The sequence below is a fragment of the Aotus nancymaae genome, unplaced genomic scaffold (genome assembly GCF_030222135.1).
Source record: "Aotus nancymaae isolate 86718 unplaced genomic scaffold, 86718_ANA_hifiasm-v0.15.2.pri h1tg000064l_1, whole genome shotgun sequence".
NCBI classification, from domain to species: domain Eukaryota; kingdom Metazoa; phylum Chordata; class Mammalia; order Primates; family Aotidae; genus Aotus; species Aotus nancymaae.
In genome coordinates this window covers 21,602,142-21,627,830 of record NW_026988479.1, presented here as the reverse complement: position 1 = coordinate 21,627,830, position 25,689 = coordinate 21,602,142, and the positions used below count along the sequence as shown (strand labels likewise).

The window sequence follows — 25,689 nt, the reverse complement described above, 5'->3', positions numbered from 1 at the left end:
CCATGGCGCCTTAGATTGATGCCTGGCACATAGTATAAGGATCGTGTTGTGGTTGGAGTGAAGATGCTGTCTTGCTTCCCTACCACATGGTCTTTTAAGAGTGGAAGCAGGAAGAGCAGCAGCAATCGTTGTAAAAGTAGTAATGTCAACAGCCTTATTCACAGCTAACTTCCATGACATTTTACTATATCCAGGAAGTAAGCCAAGTATAAATGCATGAGCTCATTTAATCCTCATAACAACCCTGTGAGGTACATACTGCCATTATTCACATCTTAGAGATGAAGCAACTAGCTAAAAGGGGGAAAGATACACTTATGACCACCAAAGAGCAAGTGATGAAGCTGAGGTTTGAGCCCCACCACCTGCAGCTCTTCAACAGAACACCAAAAACCACTTATTCCACTAAGACTGATTAAGCACCTGCTGGTTTCTGCCTTTAGGAAGTGTACCTTCTTGTGGGGAGGGAGGAGAGAAAACATACAAATGTACAAATAAGCAAGATCATTTCAGACATGATAAAAAGCTGTAAGGAAATTTAGCTGGGTCAGGGAGTAGTGGTGTGTGGCAAAGCCTTTGAATTGAGACCTGAGTTATCAGAGGATCCAAAGAGAAAGCCAACATCTGAGTATGAAGGCCCTAACACAGGAACAAACTTTTGTGTTCAAAGAATAGACAATAAGATCGGTAGATGGAGATAAGTATGCTGGGGACAGTGTAGAAAGTGAGGCCACAGCCAGGCATGGTGGCTCATGCCTGTAATCCCAGCACTTTGGGAGGCCAAGGCAAGTGGATTGCTTGAGGCCAGGGGACCAGCCTGGCCAACTTGGGGAAAGCCCATCTCTTCTAAAAATACAAAAATTATCCAGGCATAGTGGTGCACACCTGTAATCCCAGCTACTCAGGAGGCTGAAGCCGGAGAATTGCTTGAACCTAGGAGGCAGAGGTTGCAGTGAACTGAGATTGTGCCACTGCACTCCAGCCTGGATGACAGAGAAAGACTCCATCAAAAGAAAGAAAGAGAGAGAGGGAGAGAGGGAGGAGGGAGAGAGGGGAAAAGGGAGAGAAGGTAGGCCGAGAGGTAGCCTGGGGCCAGATCATGGAGAGCTTTGTGGGCCAGAACAGAGCACTTGGATTTCACTCTAAGTGAGATGGAAAGCCATGAGACGGTGCTAAGAAGGAAGTAAATACTCCACTTATGATCTTAAAAGAGTTCTCAAATAAGGGGTGCCAGGCCTAGAAAGCAGAGAGACCATTTAGAGCCATTGCCACAGTCTAGAGGAGACGTGATAATGGCTCTGACCAGGGTGGGCACAGTGAAGTGGTGGTAAGTGGGCAGATTCAGGATCACCTTAGGAGGTGAGGCTAAGAGGACTTGCTGAGCGATTGGCAGTGAAGAGGTGATGGAAAGCGGAGAATCTAAGAAACTCATAGGTTTGGGGCTTGAGCAACCATAGTGGTACCATATACTGAAATGAGGAGACTGGGGAAGGAACAGTTTTGGCATGGAAAGACCAAGCATTCTCTTTTGGATGTGTCCAGATTGAGATGTCTGTGATTCATCCAATTAGAGAAGTCTGGCAGACAATTAGATAACATGAGTCTGGAAGTCTAGGGAGAGGTCTGAGCTGGAGGTATAAATTTAGGAATCATGAGCATGTCACACTATTTTAAGCCATGCGATGGGATAATGTCGATTAGGGCAGAAGGTATGGATAGAGAATAACTGAGGGCCTGGGAATGAGGCGAAGGCCACACCAACATTTACCAATGGGGTAGGGGAAAGGAGGAAGTGGCTTTTTACGGGTGATGAAGTATGAACTGCCAGGGAAGTGAGCAGAAAACCAACACATGTAAGCTGAGAGAAGACAGTGATTTAGAAAGACATTAGGATCAATTATGTCAAATGCTTCTGAGAGGGCAGGAAAGATGAGAGGGGAGAGGTAATCATGGGATGTGGGCTCATGGAAGTCTTTGTCCATTAATTAGTTAATTAAAGTAAAAGCAGTTAGGACACTGACACATAGTATGTTCCCAGTACCCATTTTCTGAATACAATCATGTGTGTGATGGCACAGGATAGGTTCTGCAGTAGCATCTTAATTTCACTGTGGTTTGGGCAGACCTTCCTTCCTCCTCACCTGCCCCTCAAGTTTCCATCCTGTCCACAGGGAACGTCTTGTGCTGGGGAATTGCAGAAGCTGAATCTGGCCAGGGAAGGTCTTGAAGGCCAGGGTAAGGAGCCAGGGTTCCCTTCAGCAGCAGTGATCCCCTTACACTGTCTCTACCAACAATTCTGCTGCCTATGGACTGTCTTCTAGCAGCAAGGCCCTTCTGCAGACTGGCAAGTCTGCAACCCAAGGATTGGCCACAGAAATCCCCTTCTTCAGATGGCACCAAAGCAGCCTTCCTGTCCAGGAGCAGTCTGATTTTTTCATGCTGAGGGGAAAATGGCATAAGCACTTTAGACCTTAAGGTCTTAGATGTTAGACCAGGCACAGTGGCTTATGCCTATAAACCTCAGGACTTTAGGAGGCCGAGATGGGCAGATCACTTGAAGTCAGGAGTTCGAGAGCAGCCTGGCCAACATGGTGAAACCCTGTCTCTACTAAAATTATAGAAATTAGCCAGGCATGGTAGTGCACACCTGTAATCCCCACTACTCAGGAGACTGATGTAGGAGAATCTCTTAAACCCAGGAGGTGGAGTTTGCAGTGAGCCAAGATTGTGCCACTGCACTCCAGCCTGGGCAACAGAGCAAGACTCCATCTCAAAAAAAAAAAATTCTGAGATGTTTCTGTGAACAGTGTAGTCATTGGAGAAACAGCCTGAGTTTCAATGAGAAGAGGGCAACGTTTGATGCCCAGTCCAACAATTCAAATCAGAAATTTCATTGTCCTCCAAAGGTGGGTGTAGTAGAAGGGGAGGGTACTATTTTTGAGCCTTTCTGTATCTCACTTAATTCTCACAACAACCCATGAAGATTGGTATTAGTACCTCTAATTTACGTATGAGTCACAGAGAGGTGAGGAAACTTGCCCCAGATCACAATGGAGGACCTGAGATTTGAACCCATGTCTGTCCACTTCCAGAAGATTTGTTCCTTTTCTGAGCATTTGACAGAAGGATAAAGATCATGATCTTTTTCTAAAATCCAGAAGGATACTTTCACAAGAGTCCATTTTATACACTCCCCATTAGCTGGATTCCCCAGCCTGATAATTTTCAATTGAATGAACTCTGCTATTACACAGAACGTATAATCCACTCTCATTCTTCACCCTCATCTACAAACTTAATTGCCAAGCCCTAGTAAGTAAGCCACTAGCTCCCTAATAAACCTGTGGCTCATTCCCCAGGTCTCTGATGGAATGTGTCCAAAGACATCAGCTGAGATGGCAGCTGCAATGAATCTTAAAGCCTCTGAGATTTGGCACATCTTCTGAAAGGGGTTCAGTATTGATCTGGGGTATAATTAACAGTATTTATTTCAGGGGAGCTTGGTTAGGTTAAAATGACAAGGTCCTTTATTAAAATGCTTTTGCCTGATGACAGGATTGCAAACACACACACAGACACACACTCCCCACTCTGGAGAAAAGCCAAAAGCCTTGCTGCAAGGAGCAGAATTCACTGATACCACCACCACTGCCACCTCACCCCCATGTCTAAAGCTGCTCTATCCCATTCAAGCTTAGCAGCAATTAACAACAGAGCAGGCAATGCCCAAGCCATAAGGGAGTAAAAATAGAATCCCTTCCCCCTTCTTCCATCCTCATTTCCATTTTTTATTAATTTAACCAGTTCTGTCAATTAGTCATCCTGGAGAATCCAGTTGAGTGGATTTTGCTAAGAACCAGAAGGCTTATTAATTTTGGAAGTGAGTGTTATTCATTAGTAGTTGACACCTTCTCAGGTCTTGCCCTCTCCCTCACTTGGGATCTTGAATGAGAAAACAGTGGAGGCCATAATTGGCTCACACACAGACATGCAGAATGGAAAAGGTTGGCCATGGGGTTATAGATGGCTTTGGCCTTGGGACATCTTGGGCCAACTTACCTGTCATCATTGAGCCCTATAACAAGCTGTCACTAGCAAAGCAGCCACAGGCACCTGTGGGCATCCTGAATTCTAGGTTCAGGAGAACCCAGTCAAGGAAATGTCCAGAAATACTTTTTCCGGAAAGACACATTGGCCTATTAGAGTCTAAGGAGGGCACTGGCCTCCTCCTGTATTTTGCCTGCAAAAACTAAAAATTATCTTTCATGTTTTTAATTTATAAATATGTTGCAACTTTTAAAATCTGTGTTTTATTGTCATTTTTCCATTTGTGGTGCCAAGGAATGAATCTTACTTTTAACATTAGCATAAGTTAATAATAACAAGGTGGGAATTTTATTACATAATTTTGATATCTAATAGATCTAACAGTCCATTGTTTCCCCCCACAGTGAAATCAAAGTTCACCTCTTTCTCTTTGTATTAGCTTCCTATGGCTGCTGTAACCAATGATCACAAATGGAGTGGCTTAACACAACACAAACTTATCATCCTGCAGTTCTGCATGTTAGAAGTCTGACATTGGTCTCCCTGTCTAAAATCAAGGTGTTGATCAAGTTGTGTTCCCTGCTAGAGGCTCTAGGGGGGAATGTTTCCTTACTCTCTTCAGCTTCCAGAGGCTGCCCATATTCCGTAGCTCATGACCCCTTCCTCCATTGTCAAAGCCAGCAACAGGGAGATGAGTCCTTCTCATATCACATCTCTCTCTCTCTTTCTCTCCCCCTCCCTCCCTCCCTGCCTCCCTCTTGCCTCCCTCTTCCACTTTTAAGAACCTTTGTGATTACACTGGGCCCACCTGCATAATCCAAGATACTCTCCTCATCGTAAGGTCAGCTGATTAGCAGCCATAATTCTATCCACAATCTTTATTCCATTTTGCCATGTAAGGTAAGATATTCCCAAGTTCTGAATTAGGATTTTGACATCCTTGGGGAGCCCTCATTCTGCCTACCACATTCTTCAAGTTTCAGTTAAGGCACATTCCTCCAGGAAGGCTTCCTGGACCCCCAAATAGGATTAAATGCCCTTTCTCAGAGCACTTAATACCATACATTTAATTACCTCTTTCTATTTTGGTCTCTCACTAGATGGGGCCATCATTATGGCTAGACTCTTTTCTCAAACCCCCTCAGCACATAGGATAGTGAAAGTACTAAAGAAACGCTTTTAGAGGTAAAACTAGAGTCATTCAATCTGATAAATTTGCATCTGATACTTTTCTTTACACAAATGAAAATGCTAACACTAAAGAGTAGTTGACTCACTGTTTGCTCATTTCTAGTATTAAAATGTTACACACACAGACACATAAATTGTATAATAAAATACCTACCTTGTTATATTTAGCTTATATGGATGTTAAAATTAAACTGCATTCGTAGGCACCACAAGTGGGAAAATGACAATAACAGACTAAGATTTTAAAAGTTGCAATATTTTTACAAACTGGAAAACTGGAATGTAATTTTTGGTGTTTGCAGGCGAAGTATGAAAAAGACAAGTCTACGAAGTAATAGTAATCAGCTGCTACTTATTTATTCGATAAATGTTTATTGTTGCTTCATAAGTTCCAGGCACTGCTCCAGGCACTAGGAAAATCATGCCCCCTGCCCTTGCAGCACTTTATTCAAGGAGAAGGAATATTAAGACATAATATTAAGACATTACGCACAACACACAGATAAATAAGATTAAGTGAGATTTGGTGAAAATGCTTCAGGGGAAGAAGCAATAGCAAATGCAGAGGCTCTGAATCTGGACTGTGCTTGGCAGGCCACAGGGCAGAAGGATGACAAGCTGGGCCATGTAGAGTAGTGTGCAGAGGAATAGCATGAGAGGAGGCAGGAAGAGCTACATGCAGGGCAGTCACCTTGCACAACACGCAGTCCCATTCACCTTGTATTCTGTGCAAAGGACTTGAGAGCTGAGGGACACAGTAGACCTGTAGGCAATGGTAAGGAATTTGGATATTACCGTATTAAGAGAAAATCCAGGAGGGCTTGGTGTAAAGAAGATAATTGATTATACTTTTATATGTCACTCTGTGGCTATTTAAGAATAAGCATGAGGAGGAAGAGTAGATGCTGGGAGAAGAGTCGGAAAGCTATCAAAATGCTCCAGGCAAGAGATGAGTGTGGCTTAGACTAAGATAGTGACAGTGGAAATGGTGAGATTGAATTGATTTGGACCGTGCTTTGAGCGTGAAGTTAATAGGACTTGTTTAATAAAAAGATGTGAAGGGTGAAGGAAAGTACCAAGGATAGCTCCCATCATTTTGGCCCGAGCCCACGCCTAGATGAAGGTGCCATTGAGCGAGTTGACAAAAACAGTTTGCAGGAGAAATTTACAAATTCTGTGGGCTCTCAGATTCATGTTTTTAAAAAAGAATAAAATGATAAAAATGGATACTTTTGCTGTCTAGCCCTTTGCCATTTATAGAGCCCCTTCTCATTGATTTACCTTCATTGATCCTCCCGAAAACCCAGTAAGTTTGCAGTATGTCTTTCTTTTTGCAGCTGAGTAAATCAAGGTTTAGAAAACATTAAGTCTGAAATGCTGATAATGATTGGGTTTCTTTCTTATATCAGATAATGAATACACCCACCCTCATGACTTGCATGGCCCTGTAAGATGGAGAAGGGGGTCTCTCGTGTGTGTGATTGACTCATGTTTAAGTATATCAGTTAATTCGAGCCCCCCATGCAGTTCTCATAATTCTATTTTGACAGCTCAGTAGGTAGCATCAATAACTGAATTGTGAGATCTGCTGTCCACTCAAGCAGCTTCCAGCCTGATCAGTGCAATTCTCTTTATCTGCTAAATTATTCAAAGCACCTGCTGGCCTTCCATCATTATCAAGCACAGACTGGAGACAGCAGAGGGCAGGGGAATGCTCATCCCCATGAAGCTTGTAACGATACTTGCCTTTATCTTCCCTTATATTTTTAACCTGAACATAAGGATTTAAATAGGATTGATCTCATGTATGGGCATCCTTAATCCCAGAGTCAAATAGCATATCCTGACATTTTTGTGCCATTTGAAAATGTCTATAATGCAATGAAATTGCCATTGAAGAATTACATATGAGAAAAATGGAATCATCAAGCTTAGGAAAAAGACTGTGAAATCAAACAAAGCAATGAATTGGTCAATAACTGTTAACAAAGTATTGTGCTAAGCACAATGGATAGACAGACATATGCAATTACTGCCTTTGTACACTTATCGTGGTGGGACAAGAGGATATAAAATTATGAAATGTTTCTAATATAAAGTTCATTTTCAATTGAATGTGAAATTTAGATTCCCATCATCAGAAAGAGAAAATGCTGACTAAAAAGTGTTTGTGCTGAATATTGTTTTAGACAGTTGAAATAGTGATGCCAAATGTTCTTATCCTCAGCATATCCTATGTGTTCTCAAAAGTTCTGACGCATAGCATTTTTCAGTTTCTGTTGAGAATCTTTTGTGTTCGTGTCATTGTGGGGCCACAAAACTACAAATCTGTGTTGATCTAATGCACTGTGGCTTGCCCCTAGGGAGGTTATTAAGTACTGAAAGATTCTAAGGGCCATGCCTGGCATTTCATGGATATTAAATTGTAGTTATTGAATGTATGAGTGAATGAGGTGAGAGCTAACATCAGATAAAAGGTGATATGTATCTCAGAATACACTAGGACTATGAATTATAAGCTAACTCAGAATTGTCTCAACTTTAAACTTTTCTCCTAGAAGTTTTTCTGAAATTCGTATGATCTATATAACAGACCCCAGTACAAAATAGTAGACTGAGTTATATATAAACTACTTTAAAGATAATATCACAATATTTCATGGTGCTCTGCACCATGACTTTTGTGGTCTTGACCACAACTTGAGAACCTTGCTCTATAGAAGTTCAGCATAGGAAGTGATTGTTTCCTACTCAACTTTGCAGGAAGAATATCAAGGGGTGGTGGAAAGGGAAGAGGGAACAATGGAGCACAGCCTGGAATATGGAAATGATTTTGCCTTTTAGAGAACTTCAAATCCTACTGAACAACTTCCAGCCTCTAGGTAGCTTTCAGGTACTCTGTTGAGGTTTGTAAAGGTAAATTATAAAGGCCAGGTATAGATATTTGTGAGATTCCTGTGACTTGAAAACTTGGCTTTAATGAAGATAGAAAGAGAACGTATACCATAGTGGTCAATAGTGCTGGTTCTGGGGTCAGACCAGTCCAGGTGTGGATAACTTGGATTTAACTTCTTGTATTTACCCTCTCTACGCCTAAGTGTCTACCTCTATAAAATGCAGACAATAATGGAGCATGAGTTACTGGATTGTTGTGCAGATTCAATGAAATGTCTGGTCCACAGTAAACACTCAATATTTTTTAGTATTTTATTATCATGACAATTCATAAACTTGGAGTTATAGATGAGGAAATCAGGCCCAGAAAAAGGAAGATGCTTACACAAAGTCAAAGATCTAGGCAAAGGTAGAGACGAGATTCAACCCAGGTCTAAAGTTGAATGTTGTTGAGAGATAATACCTATAAACACGTCCCATCTTTGCCTTCCCAGGCCTGTGGGAGAGGTAGCCGAGGTAGCCAAGGAAGCCACGTACTAAGCAGAGCAGAGAGCACAAGTATTTTTCTGGCAGAGTCTGGCCAGCCCATGGGGTCTGTGTCTCTACCGAACCTGCTGGAGGAGTGCTAGAGTTCACTGGAGGGAAGTACCTGAGCAGCAGTGGAGATGGAAAGACCTTACTCTCTAACCAAATGCAGAATGAGGACTGAGTACAACCTGTCTCTCCTTCGCATGACTAAGTCATGAAGCCAAAGTGTTTGCTACAGATAAAGCCCTTATTGTCTACGGTGATTATAAAATGTATCTTCTCTCTGCATCAGAGGACAGGGGCCTCAAGTTCTGGAGTGACTGTGGAGGGGAAAGATTGCCCGCATGTTGATGGTATATCTAGACCAAGTGGGAGGGCCTAGCAGGTAGTAGGCGTTCAATAAATTCAGTGACTGTTCTCCACATTGCCCCTGGTACATTGTGTTAAGTCCGTAAAGAGATGGCGCCACTCTGGTTAATTCTCTGTGGTTGGTGAGAGCAAGTAACTAATGAAGCCCAAATCAGAGGTTTAATCCTTGCCAGTCCAATTTCATTTTTCTGGAACTATGCCCTCAGAGGTGTGGGGCCACCAGTGTCTATTCTCAGCACCAGATTGAAGGGGCCACCCTTTCTAGTCAGGGGACTGGAGGAAAAATGATGCTATATGAGATGCCATAGACCCAGAGTTGGGTTTAAATTCCTAGCTCTGCCTTTTCTTAGCCTGTGACCAAGGGCAAATGACTAAGCATCATTTCTTCATCTCCATAAAGAGTTTAGCACACCACCTGGCAGATGGAAGACTATCACTACTTGATGTTTGCAAACTCCAGGAACCATTAAGAGATAGGTCAGTGGATTAGGAGCAGTGTTTTCCTGTAGAAGACCAGTACTGGGGGTGGGCGTGGTGGCTCACACCTGTAATCCCAGCACTTCGGGAAGCCGAGGTGATCAGATCATGAGGTCAAGAGTTCGAAACCAGTCTGGCCAACACAGTGAAACTCTGCCTCTTACTAAAAATACAAAAAATTGGCCAGGTGTGATAGTGTGTGCCTGTAATCTCATCTACTAAGGACGCTGAGGCAGGAGAATCATGTGAACCCAGGAGGCAGAGGTTGCAGTGAGTCAAGATCGTGCCATTGCACTCCAGCCTGGGTGACAGTGAGAGACTCCGTCTCAAAAAAAAAAAAAGAAAAAGAAAACCAGTACTGGGAACACAGATACATAGTGCCAGATCCATGAGAAGACAGTGAAGCAGTGACCAGCCCACACCAGGGTCCCTCCAGGCAGTGCTTGGCCCATGCCAGGATGGACTGTTGTACTCAGCCGTAACTGCTCACCTTGCTCTGCAGGGAGATCACTGTCAGTGCAGAGCTGCTCCTCTCTCCCTTTCTGTGCCTGTGCCTCTCATTGCAGTGATTATGTAGACAGCCTGGGAAACGGGAACAGCTTGGGAGTTCAGCTCTGGCCTCTGTGGTGCCATGGCAACCAGCTTCCCAGCAATCACCCCTAATAATGGCCACTCGAGGTCTCTTCCACCTGGGCAGAGGCTCCCCAGGGAGCCCGGGCTTCTCTTGGAGTAGCTGCACAAAGCTACCTGTTGGGAACAAATTATGAGAGAGAAGGAGGGAGGGGAGAGCGTGCTATCTCAGCGGGAGAGACGTGAAAAAGGAGGCAGACAAGCCTTTAGCCTGTGATGGGTGAGGTGGGCCCAGGGGCCTGGGGACGCTGCCATTGTGTTCCTGGAGCCCACTGGCTGTAGGAATGTGTAATTCCACAATGGGAGGGAGAGGCCCACAGATACCTTTGCCACTCACCAACCTTGCAGAGAGTGAAAGACCAGATATGAGCACTCATAAAGCCAGCCCTCGCTGTTAGCAGATTTCTTCATTAGGCTCCTGTCGAGATGCTCACTGCCAACTCATCATCTTGTCTGGACTGCAGCCGCCTCCCTTACGGCTGCCTGCTGGACAGAATGTGCTCAGAGGCCTCCTTCAATCAATATCTTTCCAGAATGACAGTTCTCAAAAAGGCACCAGTCCCGCTTGGCTAATAAATGATTATTTCTCACAAAAGGAGGACAAACAGACCCACAATTAATGAACTTGTCTGTAGATTGTAGCCCAAATTCAGTCTTCAGATTGACAGGCAAACCCTAAGCCAAGCACAGGTTTTCGCTTCCCCTTTCTTTAGATCAGATTCCAGCTGAGTCTCCTTCGTAAGAAAGTTCTAACCCCACAGATAATGAGCTTTCCAATGCTGTACTCACTCAGGGACCATATGGTCCTTTGGGTCCCCATCTCTCCAAGCTTCTGTTTCCTCAGCCATAAAATAGAGGTAATTCTTACCCTAGATCGTGCCTGGCAGGTAACAGGTGTTCTTGTTATCACTGATGTTGCCTTTCTGTGGGGCCAATTCCCTGAACTAAAATTTAACTCATTGTGAATCCTGAACAAATAATATTTTAAAATAATGGGAGGAAGATTAGAGGGTGGCCAAATTAACCAGTAAGGAGGAAAGGATGCAGTAGGCTGAGGTTGTCCAGGAAGGCTTTCTAAAAAAGACAGTGAGCCCTGAAAATTGAATAGGAGCCAGAGAAACAAGGGAGCACGGAGAAGTAGGAAATGGGCCTGGATCCAGCCCCAGCACATGCCACTGTGCCACAGACCTCACCATCATCATTGCAGGGAGTCATTCAGGTCACAGGCTGGGGCCTGCATAGCTTACAAAGGATGTATGTTTGATCACACATTCCAATTTCTTTTATACATAAATAGATATATATTGCATTTTAGGTTCTGGGTTACATGTAAAGAACATGCAGGATTGTTGCATAGGTACATACATGGCAATGTGGTTTGCTGCCTCCATCCCCATCACCTATATCAGGCATTTCTTCCCATGTTATCCCTCCCCAACTCCCCACCCCCTGCTGTCCCTCCCCTAGTTCCCCCCCTACAGACCCCAGTGTGTGATGCTCCCTCCCTGTGTCCATGTATTCTCATTGTTCGACACCCGCCTATGAGTGAGAACATGCGGTGTTTTATTTTCTGTTCTTGTGTCGGTTTGCTGAGAATGATGGTTTCAAGATTCATCCATGTCCCTACAAAGGACACAAACTCATCGTTTTTTATGGCTGCATAGTATTCCACGGTGTATATGAGCCACATTTTTCCAGTCCAGTCTGTCATTGATGGGCATTTGGGTTGGTTCCAGGTCTTTGCTATTGTAAACAGTGCCACAATGAACATATGTGTGCGTGTGTCTTTATAATAGAATGATTTATAATCTTTTGGATATATACCCAGTAATGGGATTGCTGGGTCAAATGGAATTTCTATTTCTAGATCCTTGAGGAATCACCACACTGTCTTCCACAATGGTTGAACTAATTTACACTCCCACCAACAGTGCAAAAGTGTTCCTGTTTCTCCACATCCTCTCCAGCATCCGTTGTCTCCAGATTTTTTAATGATTGCCATTCTAACTGGCATGAGATGGTATCTCAGTGTGGTTTTGATTTGCATTTCTCTAATGACCAGTGATGGTGAGCATTTTTTCATATGTTTGTTGGCCTCATATATGTCGTCTTTTGAAAAGTATCTGTTCATATCCTTCACCCACTTTTGAATGGGCTTGTTTTTTTCTTGTAAATCTGTTTTAGTTCCTTGTAGATTTTGGATATAAGTCCTTTGTCAGATGCATAGATTGCAAAATTTTTTTCCCATTCTGTTGGTTGCCAGTTCACTCTAATGATTGTTTCTTTGACTGTACAGAAGCTCTGGAGTTTAATTATATCCCATTTGTCGATTTTGGCTTTTGTTGCCAATGCTTTTGGTGTTTTGGTCATGAAGTCCTTGCCTTCGCCTATGTCCTGAATGGTTTTGCCTAGGTTTTCTTCCAGGGTTTTTATGGTGTTAGGTCTTCTGTTTAAGTCTTTAATCCATCTGGAGTTAATTTTAGTGTAAGGTGTCAGGAAGGGGTCCAGTTTCTTCTTTCTGCACATTGCTAGCCAGTTTTCTCAACACCAGTTATTAAACAGGAAATCCTTTCTCCATTGCTTGTTTTTGTCAGGTTTGTCAAAGATCAGATGGTTGTAGATGTGTGGCATTCCCTCTGAGGCCTCTGTTCTGTTCCATTGGTCTCTATCTCTGTTTTGGTACCAGATTCATGATGTTTTGATTACTGAAGACTTGTAGTATAGTTTGAAGTCAGGTAGTGTGATGCCTCCAACTTTGTTCTTTTTGCTTAGAATTGACTTGGCTGTGTGGACTCTCTTTTGGTTCCACATGAAGTCTAAGGTGGTTTTTTCCAGTTCTGTGAACAAGGTCATTGGTAGCTTGATGCGGATATCATTCAATCTATAAATTACTTTGGGCAGTATGGCCATTATCATGATATTGATTCTTCCTAACCATGAGCATGGTTAAATAACATAAACCATCTGTTTATGTCCTCTTTTATTTCGTTGAGCAGTGGTTTGTAGTTCTCCTTGAAGAGGTCCTTGACATCTTTTGTTGGTTGTATTCCTTGGTATTTTATTCTCTTTGTAGCAATTGTGAATGGCAGTTTGTTCTTGATTTGGCTCTCTTTAAGTCTGTTATTGGTGTATAGGGATGCTTGTGATTTTTGCACATTGATTTTGTATCCTGAGACTTTGCTGAAGTTGCTTATCAGCTTCAGGAGATTTTGGGCTGATACTACAGAGACGATTTGACTTCTTCCTTTTCTAATTGAATACTCTTTATTTCTTTTTCTTGCCTGATTGCTCTGGCTAGAGCTTCCAATTCTATAGTTCATAGGAGTGGTGAGAGAGGGCATCCTTGTCTAGTGCCAGATTTCAAAGGGAATGCTTCCCGTTTTGCCCATACAGTATGATATTGGCTGTGGGTTTGTCATAAATAGCTTTTATTATTTTGAAATACTTTCTGTTGATACCTAGTTTATTGAGAGTTTTTAGCATAAACAGCTGTTGAATTTTGTTGAAGGCCTTCTCTGCATCTATTGAGATAATCATGTGGTTTTTGTCTTTGGTTCTGTTTATGTGATGCCTTATGTTTATAGACTTGCATATGTTGAACCAGCCTTGCATCCCTGGGATGAAGCCTACTTGATGGTGATGGATAAGCTTTTTGATGTGCTGTTGCAATCGGTTTGCCAGTATTTTATTGAAGATTTTTGCATCTACGTTCATCATGGATATTGGCCTGAAGTTTTCTTTTCTTGTTGAGTCTCTGCCGGGTTTTGGTATGAGGATGATGTTGGTCTCATAAAATGATATGGGGAGGATTCCCTCTTTTTGTATTGTTTGGAATAGTTTCAGAAGGAGTGGTACCAGCTCCTCTTTGTATGTCTGGTAGAATTTGGCTGTGAATCCATCTGGACCTGTGCTTTTCTTTGTTGGTAGGCTATTAATTGCTGCTTCAAATTCATCCTTGTTATTGGTCTATTCAGGGTTTCAACTTCTTCCTGGTTTAGTCTTGGGAGGGTGCAAGTATCCAGGAATTTATCCATTTCTGCCAGGTTTACTGGTTTATGTGCATAGAGTTGTTTGTAGTAATCTCTCATGGTGGTTTGTATTCTTGTGGAATCTGTGGTGATATCCCCTTTGTCATTTTTTATTGCATCTATTTGATTATTCTCTCTTTTCTTTTTTATTAATCTGGCTAGTGAAAGCCATTTTCACTGGGGTCAGATGGTGTCTGATTGTAGTTTTGATTTGCAGTTCTCTAATGATCAGTGATATTGAGCACCTTTTTGTATGCCTATTTGCCATTTGTACATCTTCTTTTAAGAAATGTCTATTCAGATCACTTGTTCATTTTTTAATTGGATTATTAGATTTTTTTTCCTATAGAGTTGTTTGAGCTCCTTATATATTCTGATTAATCCCTTGTCAGATGGGTAGTTTGCAAATATATTCTTCCATCCTGTGGGTTGCCTCTTCATTTTGTTGATTGCTTCCTTTGCTGTGAAGAAGTTTAACTTGATCCCATTTGTTCATTTTTGCTTTGGTTGCTTGTGCTTATGGAGTATTACTCGAGAAATCTTTGCCCAGTCCAATATCCTGGAGACTTTCTCCAGTGTTTTCTTGTAGTAGTTTCATGCTTTAAAGTCTTAGATTTAAGTCTTCAATCCATTTTGATTTTACTTTTGTATATGTTGAGTGACAGGGATCTAGTTTCATTCTTTTGCATATTGGATATCCAGTTTTTCTAGCACCACTTATTGAAGAGACTGTCTTTTTCCCCAGTGTATGTTCTTGGCACTTTTGTTGAAAATGAGTTCACTGTAAAGGTATAGCTTTCTTTCTGGGTTCTCAATTCTGTTCTGTTGGTCTATGTGTCTGTTTTTATGTCAGTACCATGCTGTTTTGGTTACTATAACTCTATAGTATAATTTGAAGTCAGATAATGTGATTCCTTCAGTTTTGTTTTTTGCTTAAGATAGCTTTGGCTATTCTGAGTCTTTTATGGTTTCATATAAATTTTAGGATATTTTCTATTTCTGTGAAGAAGGTCATTGGTATTTTGTTAGGGATTGCATTAAATCTGTAGACTGCTTTGGGTGATACGGACATTTTAACAATACTGATTATTCCAAATCATGAACATGGAATATCTTTCCATTTTTAATGTCCTCTTCCATTTCTTTCATCAATGTTTTTTAATTTTCATTGTAGAGACCTTTTACTTCTTCGGGTAAGTTAAATTCTGGGTATTTAATTTGTAGCTATTGTAAATAGATTTAATTTCTTGAGATCATTTGGTGTTGGCATATAGAAATTCTATTCATTTTTGTATGATTTTGTATCCTGTAACTTTACTGAATTTGTTTTCTAATAGTTTTAATAGTTTTTGGTGGCATATTTAAGTTTTTTCAAATAATACTACAAGATCATATCATTGGCAAACAAGGATAATTTGACTTCTTCTTTTCCATTTTGGATACCTTTTCTTTCTTTCTTTTGCCTGATTGCTCTATCTAGGACTTCCAGTGCTATGTTGAGCAACAGTGGTGACAGTGAGCATCCCTGTCATGTTCCAGATTTTAAAGAAAAGGCTCAGTTTTTCCCTATTCAGCATGATACCAGCTGTGGCTCTGTCATATGTGGCATTTATTATTTTAAGATGATACGTTCCCTTTAAAACCAGTTTTTTGAGGGTTTTTGTCTTTTATTATGTTGATATGATGTATCACATTGATTTTGTTTGCTGAACTATCTTGCATCCCTGCAATAAACCTAACTGGATGTTTTGAATGTATTGTATTGTTGAATTCTGTTTGCTAGTATTTTGTTGAGGATTTTTGTATCAATATTCATCAGAGATATTGGCTTATAATTTTCTTGATGTGTCTTTGTCCAGTATTGGTATCAAGGTAACACACAGTCCTCATAGAAGGAGTTTGGAAGAAGTATCCCTTCCTCTGCTTTTTGTAACAGTTGGAGTAGAATTGACATTAGTTCTTCTTTAAATGTTTGTGTTTGGTATGGGCTTGTTGACTTCTGACCACGTACCAGGTAGTGTGCTACGTATCTTAGTTGCTTTTATCTTTTTTGATTTTTCTAACCACGCAAATAAGATATTAATGTCTACATTTTAAAGATAAAGAAGCTGCACCTTAATAAGAAAAATTGACAAAGACATTCCAACCTGGAAATGATGGAGCCCAGGTTCTAGCCCCATATGTCTAACTCCAAATTCTATTCTCATATACCAGCCTGAGAGATGTGCCTTAGGAAAGCAATGTGCAGTTTAAGCAGTAATCTCATCTTCCAGCCCTTCTACATGATATCAAGGTGTTACCAGTCCTAGGGGCCCATTGTCCCACAAAGATGCATTCATCACCCTAGGTATTTACTCATGCTGATTCCCCTGTCTAGATAGGATGCCCCCTCCTACCCATCATCAAAAACCATTATCAGGGCTCAGCAAACTATAGTATGCAAGCAAATATGACTCACAACTTTATTTTTTTTACAATGCTAGCAAAGAATAACATTTTTACATTTTCAAATAGTGGAAGAAATCAAAATACGAAGTGTTTCATGACACATAAAAATTATGCAAAACTGAAATTTCAGTGTCCATATACAAAGCCTTCATGTGAGATACATGCTCATCTGTTTATGTGTTGTCTATGCTGCTTTCATGCTAAAAAGGCAGCGTTAAACAGTTGCAATGGCCACCAAATGGCCTTCAAAGCCTAAAATATGTACTAACCTCTTATCTCTCCAGTGCTTATTGATCATTTAAGGCTCATCTTATTATTAAATCTTTCCTGATCACAGCAGCCCATTCACTCCTCACTTCTCCCCACTGTGAATTTTTGGTGTTTCTCTTGTCTAGGAAAAAAAAAGGTTTTGATTCATTATTTCTTAACTTTGAATGATTAGTTGTTAAAAGACATGGTATTTGTAAAGGAAGTATAGTAGATGCAGAATTATTTTGAAAAGTTATGTAAAACTTAGGGACCAATATAATTTCCTCTAGATTAACTTCTCATTCTTCATCACGCTATGCATTGTATGCCTTGTCTTGCTGAAGTGTCACTGTCCAACAATTGTTTGTGAATTAATGGAGGGTTATATGAAAAGCAAACTGCCAGCATTAAGCAACTTGGTTTCATTATTTCCCAATTCAGAATCCTTCATCTGAGTCTTAATACAATCTAAATTTGCAGTCTCCAACCCGTGTCTGGAGACTATGTCATTAGGCCCCCGGTAGCACAGTAGCCACTAATTAAATCTTAAACCTCTTTTCTCACTGTCCTCAGCTGGATAAAGTCCAGCATTGTCAGTCTGAGGGAGTTCTTACCCTCTGTGGGAAAAGTGTTGGCCGTTTCTCTCATTGGGCAAAATTATTGGATGTGTCTTCTCTATAGTAAAAATTACTGGCTGCATCTCAATCGGCAAGGCTTTTCTCTCCAGGGGCAAAACTGTTGCCTGCATATCTCTGAAGGAAAATTGCCATCTGCCTCACTCTGTAGGAAAATTGCCAGTTGTGTCCCCATTATGGAGAAATTGTCAACCATGATTCCAAACGGAAAAACATGCCAGCTGCGCTTCCCTGTAGAAGAAATGTCAGCAGAAGTGAGCAATTTAAAGCCCTGCTCATGATTCTGAGGCCATTCCTTTTTCATCGTGAGCAAACCCTCACATCCCCCGACTTGTTTCCTATACTCTCACTCTCATCTGCCCGCGTCATCACAACCAGGGTAGGGGTGACATTGAAATGAGAGACGCTTGGATAAAGGAGGGTGTATTTCGAGGGATAGTTCAGAAACGAGCTCAGTTATGTCTGTGTCACAGCCCAGACAGAAGACCCAGAAATGAATATCACAACTGGTTCTTAAGATCTGCCTCAAACAGAAAAACACTTTAGGCTTTTGGACGCATTGTACACCAAGCTTTCCTTAAGCAATGCCTACTTCTGCTTTACTGCTGCCCTCCCTATTGTTTTGGGTGCAGACACTTTGCAAAGGGCTTCACATGCAAGATCTCATCCATCCTCACAACCACCCTAGAATGTAGGTACTACTATTAGCTCCATTAAATGAAGCTTAGAAGGAGTCAAGCTGCTTACAAACCTGGAGTTTCAACCCAGGCCACTGAGCTTGGAACCACCTGCACTGTTAGCCACCACTCCCATCTAAGACAGAGAGTGAGCAGGTTTTCAGGATTAGCTGTTAGTGGCCTTGGGTCCCCTCCTGACCCCTCAACATGGGCATGAGTTCCTGTGCAATTAAGGAAGGTTCAGTGTAAGGTCCAGAGAAAGGAGCCATACCCAGGAACAGCCTTCACCTATGTTTTACCTAATCTCTCTCTTCTCCTATCCAAGGAGTCCACGACCAGCTCTCTGCATGCCTCCTTTCTGCCCTTGCTCCAATTGTAATGAATGTTGTTTCACTTTAGGTTTCTCTAAAGTTGGCAGTTTTCTTAACTCTTTCTCTTATTTTTGAATTCAAGATTTTTTTTTCAGATGGAGTCTCGCTCTGTTGCCCAGGCTTGAGTGCAGTGGTACAATCTCAGCCCATTGCAACCTCTGTCTCAAGTGATTCTCCTGCCTCAGCCTCCCAAGTAGCTGGAACTACAGGCATGCATGCGCCACCATGCCCAGATCATTTTTATATTTTTAGTAGCGATGGGGTTTCACCATGTTGACCAGGATGGTCTTGATCTCTTGACCTCGTGATCTACCCACCTTGGCCTCCCAAATTGCTGGGATTACAGGCCTGAGCCACTGCACCCAGCTGAATTTATGAATCACTGAATTCAAGGTTTTCCCCAGATTCTGGAACCTTATTTATTTATCCAGTCATCTCAACCCTTTCAGGGGGCTCACACAAGATACTTACAGCTCCGTGGAGATGTATTCATATCTGTACCTGTTAGAAAACATGTCACACGAGGCACATAAGATAGCCTATGGAATTTTAAAGGCAGTATTCAGTTGCTTTTGACTATAGCAGTATAGCCCAAAGTGTGTTCTCAAGAACCCTGTACTAGAGAAACACTGAGCTGCAAATGATCTGCCAAATAAAAATAAAATGGAATGGGGAGAAAGGTATGATCAAATAATATTCTGAAGTAGGATTAAAGCAGTGGTTCTCACTGTCCCCTGGGAGACATTTGGCAATATCTAGAGACATTTTTGGTTGCCACATGTGGGCAGATGGGGGTCAGCAGGGCAGATCTAGTGAGCAGAGGACAGATATATTGCTGAACATTCTGTAATGCCCTAACAATAGGTAATTGCATCATCAACTCCCAAAATTTGGTCAAAGTTTCCCAAGCTTGTTTGACCTTGGGATCTGGAATACCTGATATGTCACAGGTTGAACATTTTGCTGAAGTCACTTTGGAAAGGCTACCTAGAGTAATGGGATTAGGAAAGGGAAATTGAAAAGCCAGTGGAATTCTATAGATTTTAGAATCTACGAGCCAGGAGGGACCTGGTAGGCAACTAACTCCTTCATATTACAGAGAAGGAAACAGGCCCAGAGAGTTGACGGCTGCTGAAAGTGACGCAGATGAGAGAGAGTAGGACAAAGGTTAAGAACATAAGCTGGAATTATACTGAGTTCGAATCCTGGCCCTGTTCCTACTAGCTGTGAGTTGTGCCTGAGTTGACTGATTAGACTAATTTGTGGAAAAGAGAAAGGAATAATACCTATGAATATTGAATGAGTTAATACATGTAGAGCACACAGCACAAAAGCTTAATAGATGGTAGGTATTATCAAAATGCAGCCTGGACTTGTGCCCAGCCTGGATTCCAGCCCAGCATCCCTGAGTCTGATGTTCTTTCCAGTGTACCTGGATGGGCACAGGAAGAGGTGAGGAGCAGCAGAGGCACAAAACTGGGAATACACAAGGTATATCTAGAATGTGAGGAATCCTGGTTTGACCTGATTGTTTGAACAGAGAAACGGCATTGACAAAGCAAGGCAAGGCCCAGTTGTGGAGGCAGTTTGACAGGTAGACAGAGTCAAGAGCTCATCTCTGCCACTGCCTAGCTGCATGATCCTGAGTGACTTACTGAACCTCTCCTCCTGGTCCATCTCCTTATCTACAAATGAGAACAGTAATAGCACCTTCCTTAGAAGTTTGAGCATTAAATGCAATAATGTATACAAAACTGGAGGACCAAGAAGTGGTAGCAAATGTCATCATGGTTGTTACTGTTACTATTGGGGTATCCAAGACATACCGTCCTGTTGGTGAACCTGACATATCCCCAGTGGCTAGGACTGGGCTATGAGGACTCTCACTAGGACTGCTTCCTTACAAAGGAAGCAAAGCTCTTCCTAGTTCTCTTCCTCTCTTATCTCAATGTCAATATTTTGTGGTAGCTAATTGGAAACCTTGCAGGTCAGCAGATTCTCTAGCGTCGTGCCAAGCCAAGCGTCTCCAGGAGAAATGCTAGTGTTGACTCGTCTCAACACTGTTCTATCATTCAGGCACCAGATACTGTTGTGCTACATGTTCAACAAATTTTGCACTTCTCTCATATTGGAGGGGACATAAGAAGTAAATTATATGGGACACACACTATCTTCCACTAGCCATTCCCTAGCACCGTGATTTCCCTCTGATAACACACTAAAATCTCACTTATTCACAACTGTGACCACATTTGTGTGATTGCTAAGCATGTGTCCCCTCCTTTATTGTGAGCTGGATCTGTCTTGTTCATTATTGTGTCTTTAGCATTTGGTACGGGGCCTGGCATATGTCCATCCCACAAACAAAAAGTATTTTAGCTGTGTGCTCTAGCTAATATCCTGTTGTGCACGTGTGTGTGCCTGTGCATACAAGACACTTAACTTACAAATGAATGCTCAGCAACATCTTGTACATGGCATCATGATTAAGAACAAAGATTTTGACGTCAGACCTGAGTTCAAAATGCACTCTATCTTAGTGTGTCCCTGAACTGGTTACATAACCTCTCTGTGCCTTAGTTATCCGCATATATAAAAGAAGGAATCATAATTCCTACTTCATAGGCTGTTTCCACAACTAAATGAAATAAAACATGTAAAGCACAGGGCCTGTGGTATTATAAGCTTTCCATCAACGGTAATTATTAATACTATTAAATGCTATTACCAAAGGAATGAAAATAATTCCTGGAGCTGCTATTAAAACTTGAATATGCATAGATATGTTATGAACTACAAAGCGCTATGCCAATACATAATCTGTCCTTTGCCCTCTGTGTGCTACCTAAAGCTGGCACTCCACAAACAAACGGTGGTAGGCCAATTAAAGAATTGTCATCTTTCATTTCACATCCATCTTGTGAAAGTGTCATTTTGAGGCTTTACAGTGTTGCTACGCTGGCCTCCCGATGTGCCAAGTATTTGGGAAACAGATTCCTATGTATAATATTGAAAGGCACCATAAATATATACAATTTTGTTGTCAATTTAAACATTTTAAATAGACTTGAGTTTTAAAAAAAAGAAAATGCAAACATTCTTTATGTCTTTTAAATAGTCCTCAGGCTCTGTACTCTTCGGCCCCAAATTCTCAAGAGTCTTAATAGATGAGATATGACTGGCCAGCACTGAAGCAGTGCATGCTGATAATGAAAATAGTGACTGGCATGTTTTGAGGATCTACTGTGTACCAAGCTTATATGCCAACAATGTGGCTCCTCATTTTGCAGATGGGAAAACTAAAGCTGGAGTAGTAAATACAATGCTCACAGCTAATAGCTGACAGAGGCAGGAATTGATGACTCCAGAGCACAATTTTCTAAGCCCGTCCACTTTACTGCCTCTGGGTCAGGTGTTTTACTTGGAATTTCCAAGTACTGATGAGATGGCTGTTAGTTGAAAATAATGTGAAAATTTTCCTCCCATCTAGTTCTCAACTATGAAGATACCATTCAGAATCCAGGGGCCTTCACTAACGCTCAGCTGAAGCCCAAAAGATGAGGGCATAGACTAAGACAGTGGGTCAGAGGCTGTAATGAGCCATGTTTTTCTGTTTCAATTATTTTTTTTAATTTGCAGTTTCAATTCTGATTGATCAGGGTTTTTGTTGCTATTCTCTTCAATGGTTCTGTGAAAATTTTAACATTTTGGTTGAGTTCATGGCTTAATTCAGCAAGATTTGAAACGTAACTTATTATATACTTGGGCTCTTTATATAGAATTGATTATTGACTATGTGAGTGCATTGAGCAGGCAGGAAAGAAGTAGTCTTGGAGAATGAGTTAACTCAGCAACCTGCAGGCCAGTGTTTGGTTTAGCCACAGAGTCACCATCTTTGTAGGTAAAAAATGATTGAATGTCAGCAAATGCATATGTTTCAACTTAATACTATACATGCAAGGCACCCAGAAGGCAAAGAATCTGTTAACTTATCTGGCTTTGGCTCCAGTGAAGTAACAAATATTCATTGAACGTTTGTGAGTAAGACTCTGAGTATGAAGATAAGTAAAAGCAAAATCCTGTCCTCAAGAAGCTTATGTCCTAGTTGAAGAGATAAAACAAACTCATGAATTGTTAAAATAACAATAATACTGTGAAAAATGATAGTTTTGTTGTAAGAGAGTACCTGAGCAAACACTAAATAAATGGCCAGACCAAGAATGATAGGATTTCAGAGAAAAGAATAGATCGTTTGGGGTTAAACAATATGTAGTAGATGAGGTACATGAATCAAAGAGTATTTGGAGCCGGGCGCGGTGGCTCACGCCTGTAATCCCAGCACTTTGGGAGGCTGAGGCGGGTGGATCACGAAGTCAAGAGATCGACACCATCCTGGTCAACATGGTGAAACCCCGTCTCTACTAAAAATACAAAAAAAAAATGAGCTGGGCATGGTGGCGCATGCCTGTAATCCCAGCTACTCAGGAGGCTGAGGCAGGAGAATTGCCTGAACCCAGGAGGCGAAGGTTGCAGTGAGCCAAGATCGCGCCATTGCACTCCAGCCTGGGTAACAAGAGCCAAACTCCATCTCAAAAAAAAAAAAAAGAGTATTTGGATCAGTGAAGAAGGAATCAGGCAATACATAGAAGTGGGAAACATCAAGATATACTCTTTACATCCAACTGAAAATCAAGGTAGAAAGAAGAATTAAAGGTGATTTATGATGGGCCCCAATAACATACTGAGAAGCCATGCCTTTTTCCTGTAAATGGAAATCAGCTAAAGCTATTGAGAGAGATAATAAGAGCCCGGATATCAGTGCAAATAGACAATCCACACAAAATACTTTGCGGGATCAACAATGTACACTGTGCGGCTAATGGTTACACTAGGAGCCCAGACCTCACCTCTATGCAATATAGCCATGTAACAAAACCACACTTGTACCCATTAAATGTATACAAATTTAGAAATTTTGTGAATTTTAAAAAGACATTATAGCTATAGTTTACATATAAGGAGACCTAAGGCACAGAGAAGTATCTTGCCTAAGGTCACACAAAAAGTAAATAACCGACTGACCTTAGACCCAAGGCAGTCCAGCAAGAAAGTGCCACTTTTTTCCTTTCTTTTTTGAAGACAGGATCTCAATCTTGCCCAGGTTGGGGTACAGTGCCCCAATCATAGCTCATTGCAGCTTCCTTGGCTCAGGTGATCCTTCTTGCCGTATCCTCCCAAGTAGCTGGGACCACAGGCATGTCCCACCATGTCTGGCTAATTTTTTTTATAGAGATAGGGTCTCCCTATGTTACCCAGGCTGGTCTCAAACTCCTGCCTAGGACTTCCAAAGTGCTAAATACAGGCGTGAGCCACCACACCTGGCGAAAGTCCCACTATTTAACACCATAAGCCAACAAGAGAAATGAAAATGTATGACCAGACCAAAACTTGTACATGAATAATCATAGCAGTATTATTCCTAGCAGTTAAAAAGTGGAAACAACTCAAATGCTCATCAGCTGATAAATGGATAAGCAAAATGTGGCATAGTCATACAATGGGTACTATTACTACTACTATTCAGCTATAGGAAGAATGAAGAACTGACACATGCTACAACATGAATGAACCTTGAAAATTTTACGCCAAGTGAAAGGAGCCAGTCAGTCCCAAATGTCCATGTATTCTATGATTCCATTTATGTGAAATTTCCATGAGAATCGGAAAGTAGATTGGTGTCTACCTAGGACTATAGGAATAGGGAATGGAAAGTAACTGCTAATGGGTATGGAGTTTTTGGGGGGAGGTAAAGAAAATATTCTAAATTTAATTATAGAGATGATTGTGTGATTATGCAATTATACTAAAAACCACTGAACTCTACACTTTAAGTACATCTTATGGTATGTGAATTGTATCTCGCTAAAGCTGTAAAAAAATTTAAGCATCTAAGATGACTCCAGGTTTTGTGCAGTGACACCCAGATACCAACGGAAACAGAAACAGAGTTAGATACGTAGATTTGTCAGTTCTATATCTACGAATGGGACAGGTCCCATGCCAGTCCTTCCATGAGAATGAAAATCCAGAAACCAATGACAGCTTTTTCTGCTGCCAGAGAGCTGAGAGTTCTCTATTAGCAACTTAGATTCTGCAGGCACCAGCCCTGCTTAGAAGACTCTTAGTTACACTGTTAGCTTCCTAGCCAGTCCAAACATGTTAGAGTCAGTTGATAAGGATGTGCTACATTTGTCTTCTTTTGCTTTTGTTCTGCAGTTTTTGAAGAGCCTGAAGATCCAAGCAACAGATCATTTTTCTCTGAAATTATCTCGTCAATTTCGGATGTGAAGTTCAGCCACAGTGGAAGGTATATCATGACCAGGGACTATCTGACCGTTAAGGTCTGGGATCTCAACATGGAAAACCGCCCCATCGAGACTTACCAGGTACAGAACCCCAGGCACCCATAGGTATATTGAACACTCCCTTTGTGAGCTTTTAAGTCAGCCCCTGTTTATAATCCAGCAAAATGAAAGGCAATGCATGCTGATACATTCAGTAAAATGGCACAGGCTGTAAGTGCCACAGGATTTAAGATAAAGGTGCATGTGAAAAGGCTAGAATTCAATTTAATTGATATGGACTGAGCACTTCATGTGGAATGGATATTATAGAGGTAAACAAACGGTTCTGCTCTCATGAAGCTTACCATCTGGTAGAAAAGTCAGATGATGAACAAGGAATTGAGTGTGCATCTCTGCAAGAGATGGTCCAGCCAGGTGAGGAAGGTTTTCCCAAAGAAGTGACCCTTACGCTGAGTCTTAACTGCCATGAACTAGTCAGTAAATGTATGCTCTTAAAGGAGTGTGTTCAGAGACCTGGAGTCAAGAGAAACGAGGTGTATTCAGGATGCTTACACCTTGAATCTGAATCACAAAGGCAGAAAGATGAGCCTGGACATAGAGGCAAGGGGCTGATCACTAGGCCCTGGTAATGTAGAGTAGGCTGTTTTGCCTGTGGACTGGGTACAATGGAGAGCCATTAAAGTTTTACACCAGGAAATGAGATTGTAAGTTTTAGTTTTCACTGTGTGTTTCGCTTTGCGATTTGCCAAACGGACAATTTAGATAAGAGGAGATGATGG

At 41.5% G+C, this 25,689-nt stretch overlaps 1 protein-coding gene and 1 long non-coding RNA gene across 20 annotated transcripts in view; one reads left to right on the top strand and one right to left on the bottom strand.

The window, feature by feature from the left end:
- Positions 1-25,689, top strand: part of PPP2R2B (protein phosphatase 2 regulatory subunit Bbeta) — a 478,247-nt gene that overhangs the window by 442,826 nt on the left and 9,732 nt on the right. For all 19 annotated transcript variants that reach the window (XM_012457048.3, XM_012456992.3, XM_012456750.3 and 16 more), the window contains one exon: positions 24,822-24,991. In XM_012457048.3, coding sequence (XP_012312471.1) covers positions 24,822-24,991 — 170 coding nt within the window. The remainder of the gene's footprint in view (positions 1-24,821; positions 24,992-25,689) is intronic.
- The window catches only part of LOC135270646 (uncharacterized), a 45,697-nt gene continuing 36,890 nt past the window's right edge, over positions 16,883-25,689 (bottom strand). The window contains exons 2-3 of the long non-coding RNA XR_010338783.1: positions 17,477-17,728; positions 16,883-17,004 (exon numbers count right to left, since the gene is read on the bottom strand). This is a non-coding gene — a long non-coding RNA (uncharacterized LOC135270646). The remainder of the gene's footprint in view (positions 17,005-17,476; positions 17,729-25,689) is intronic.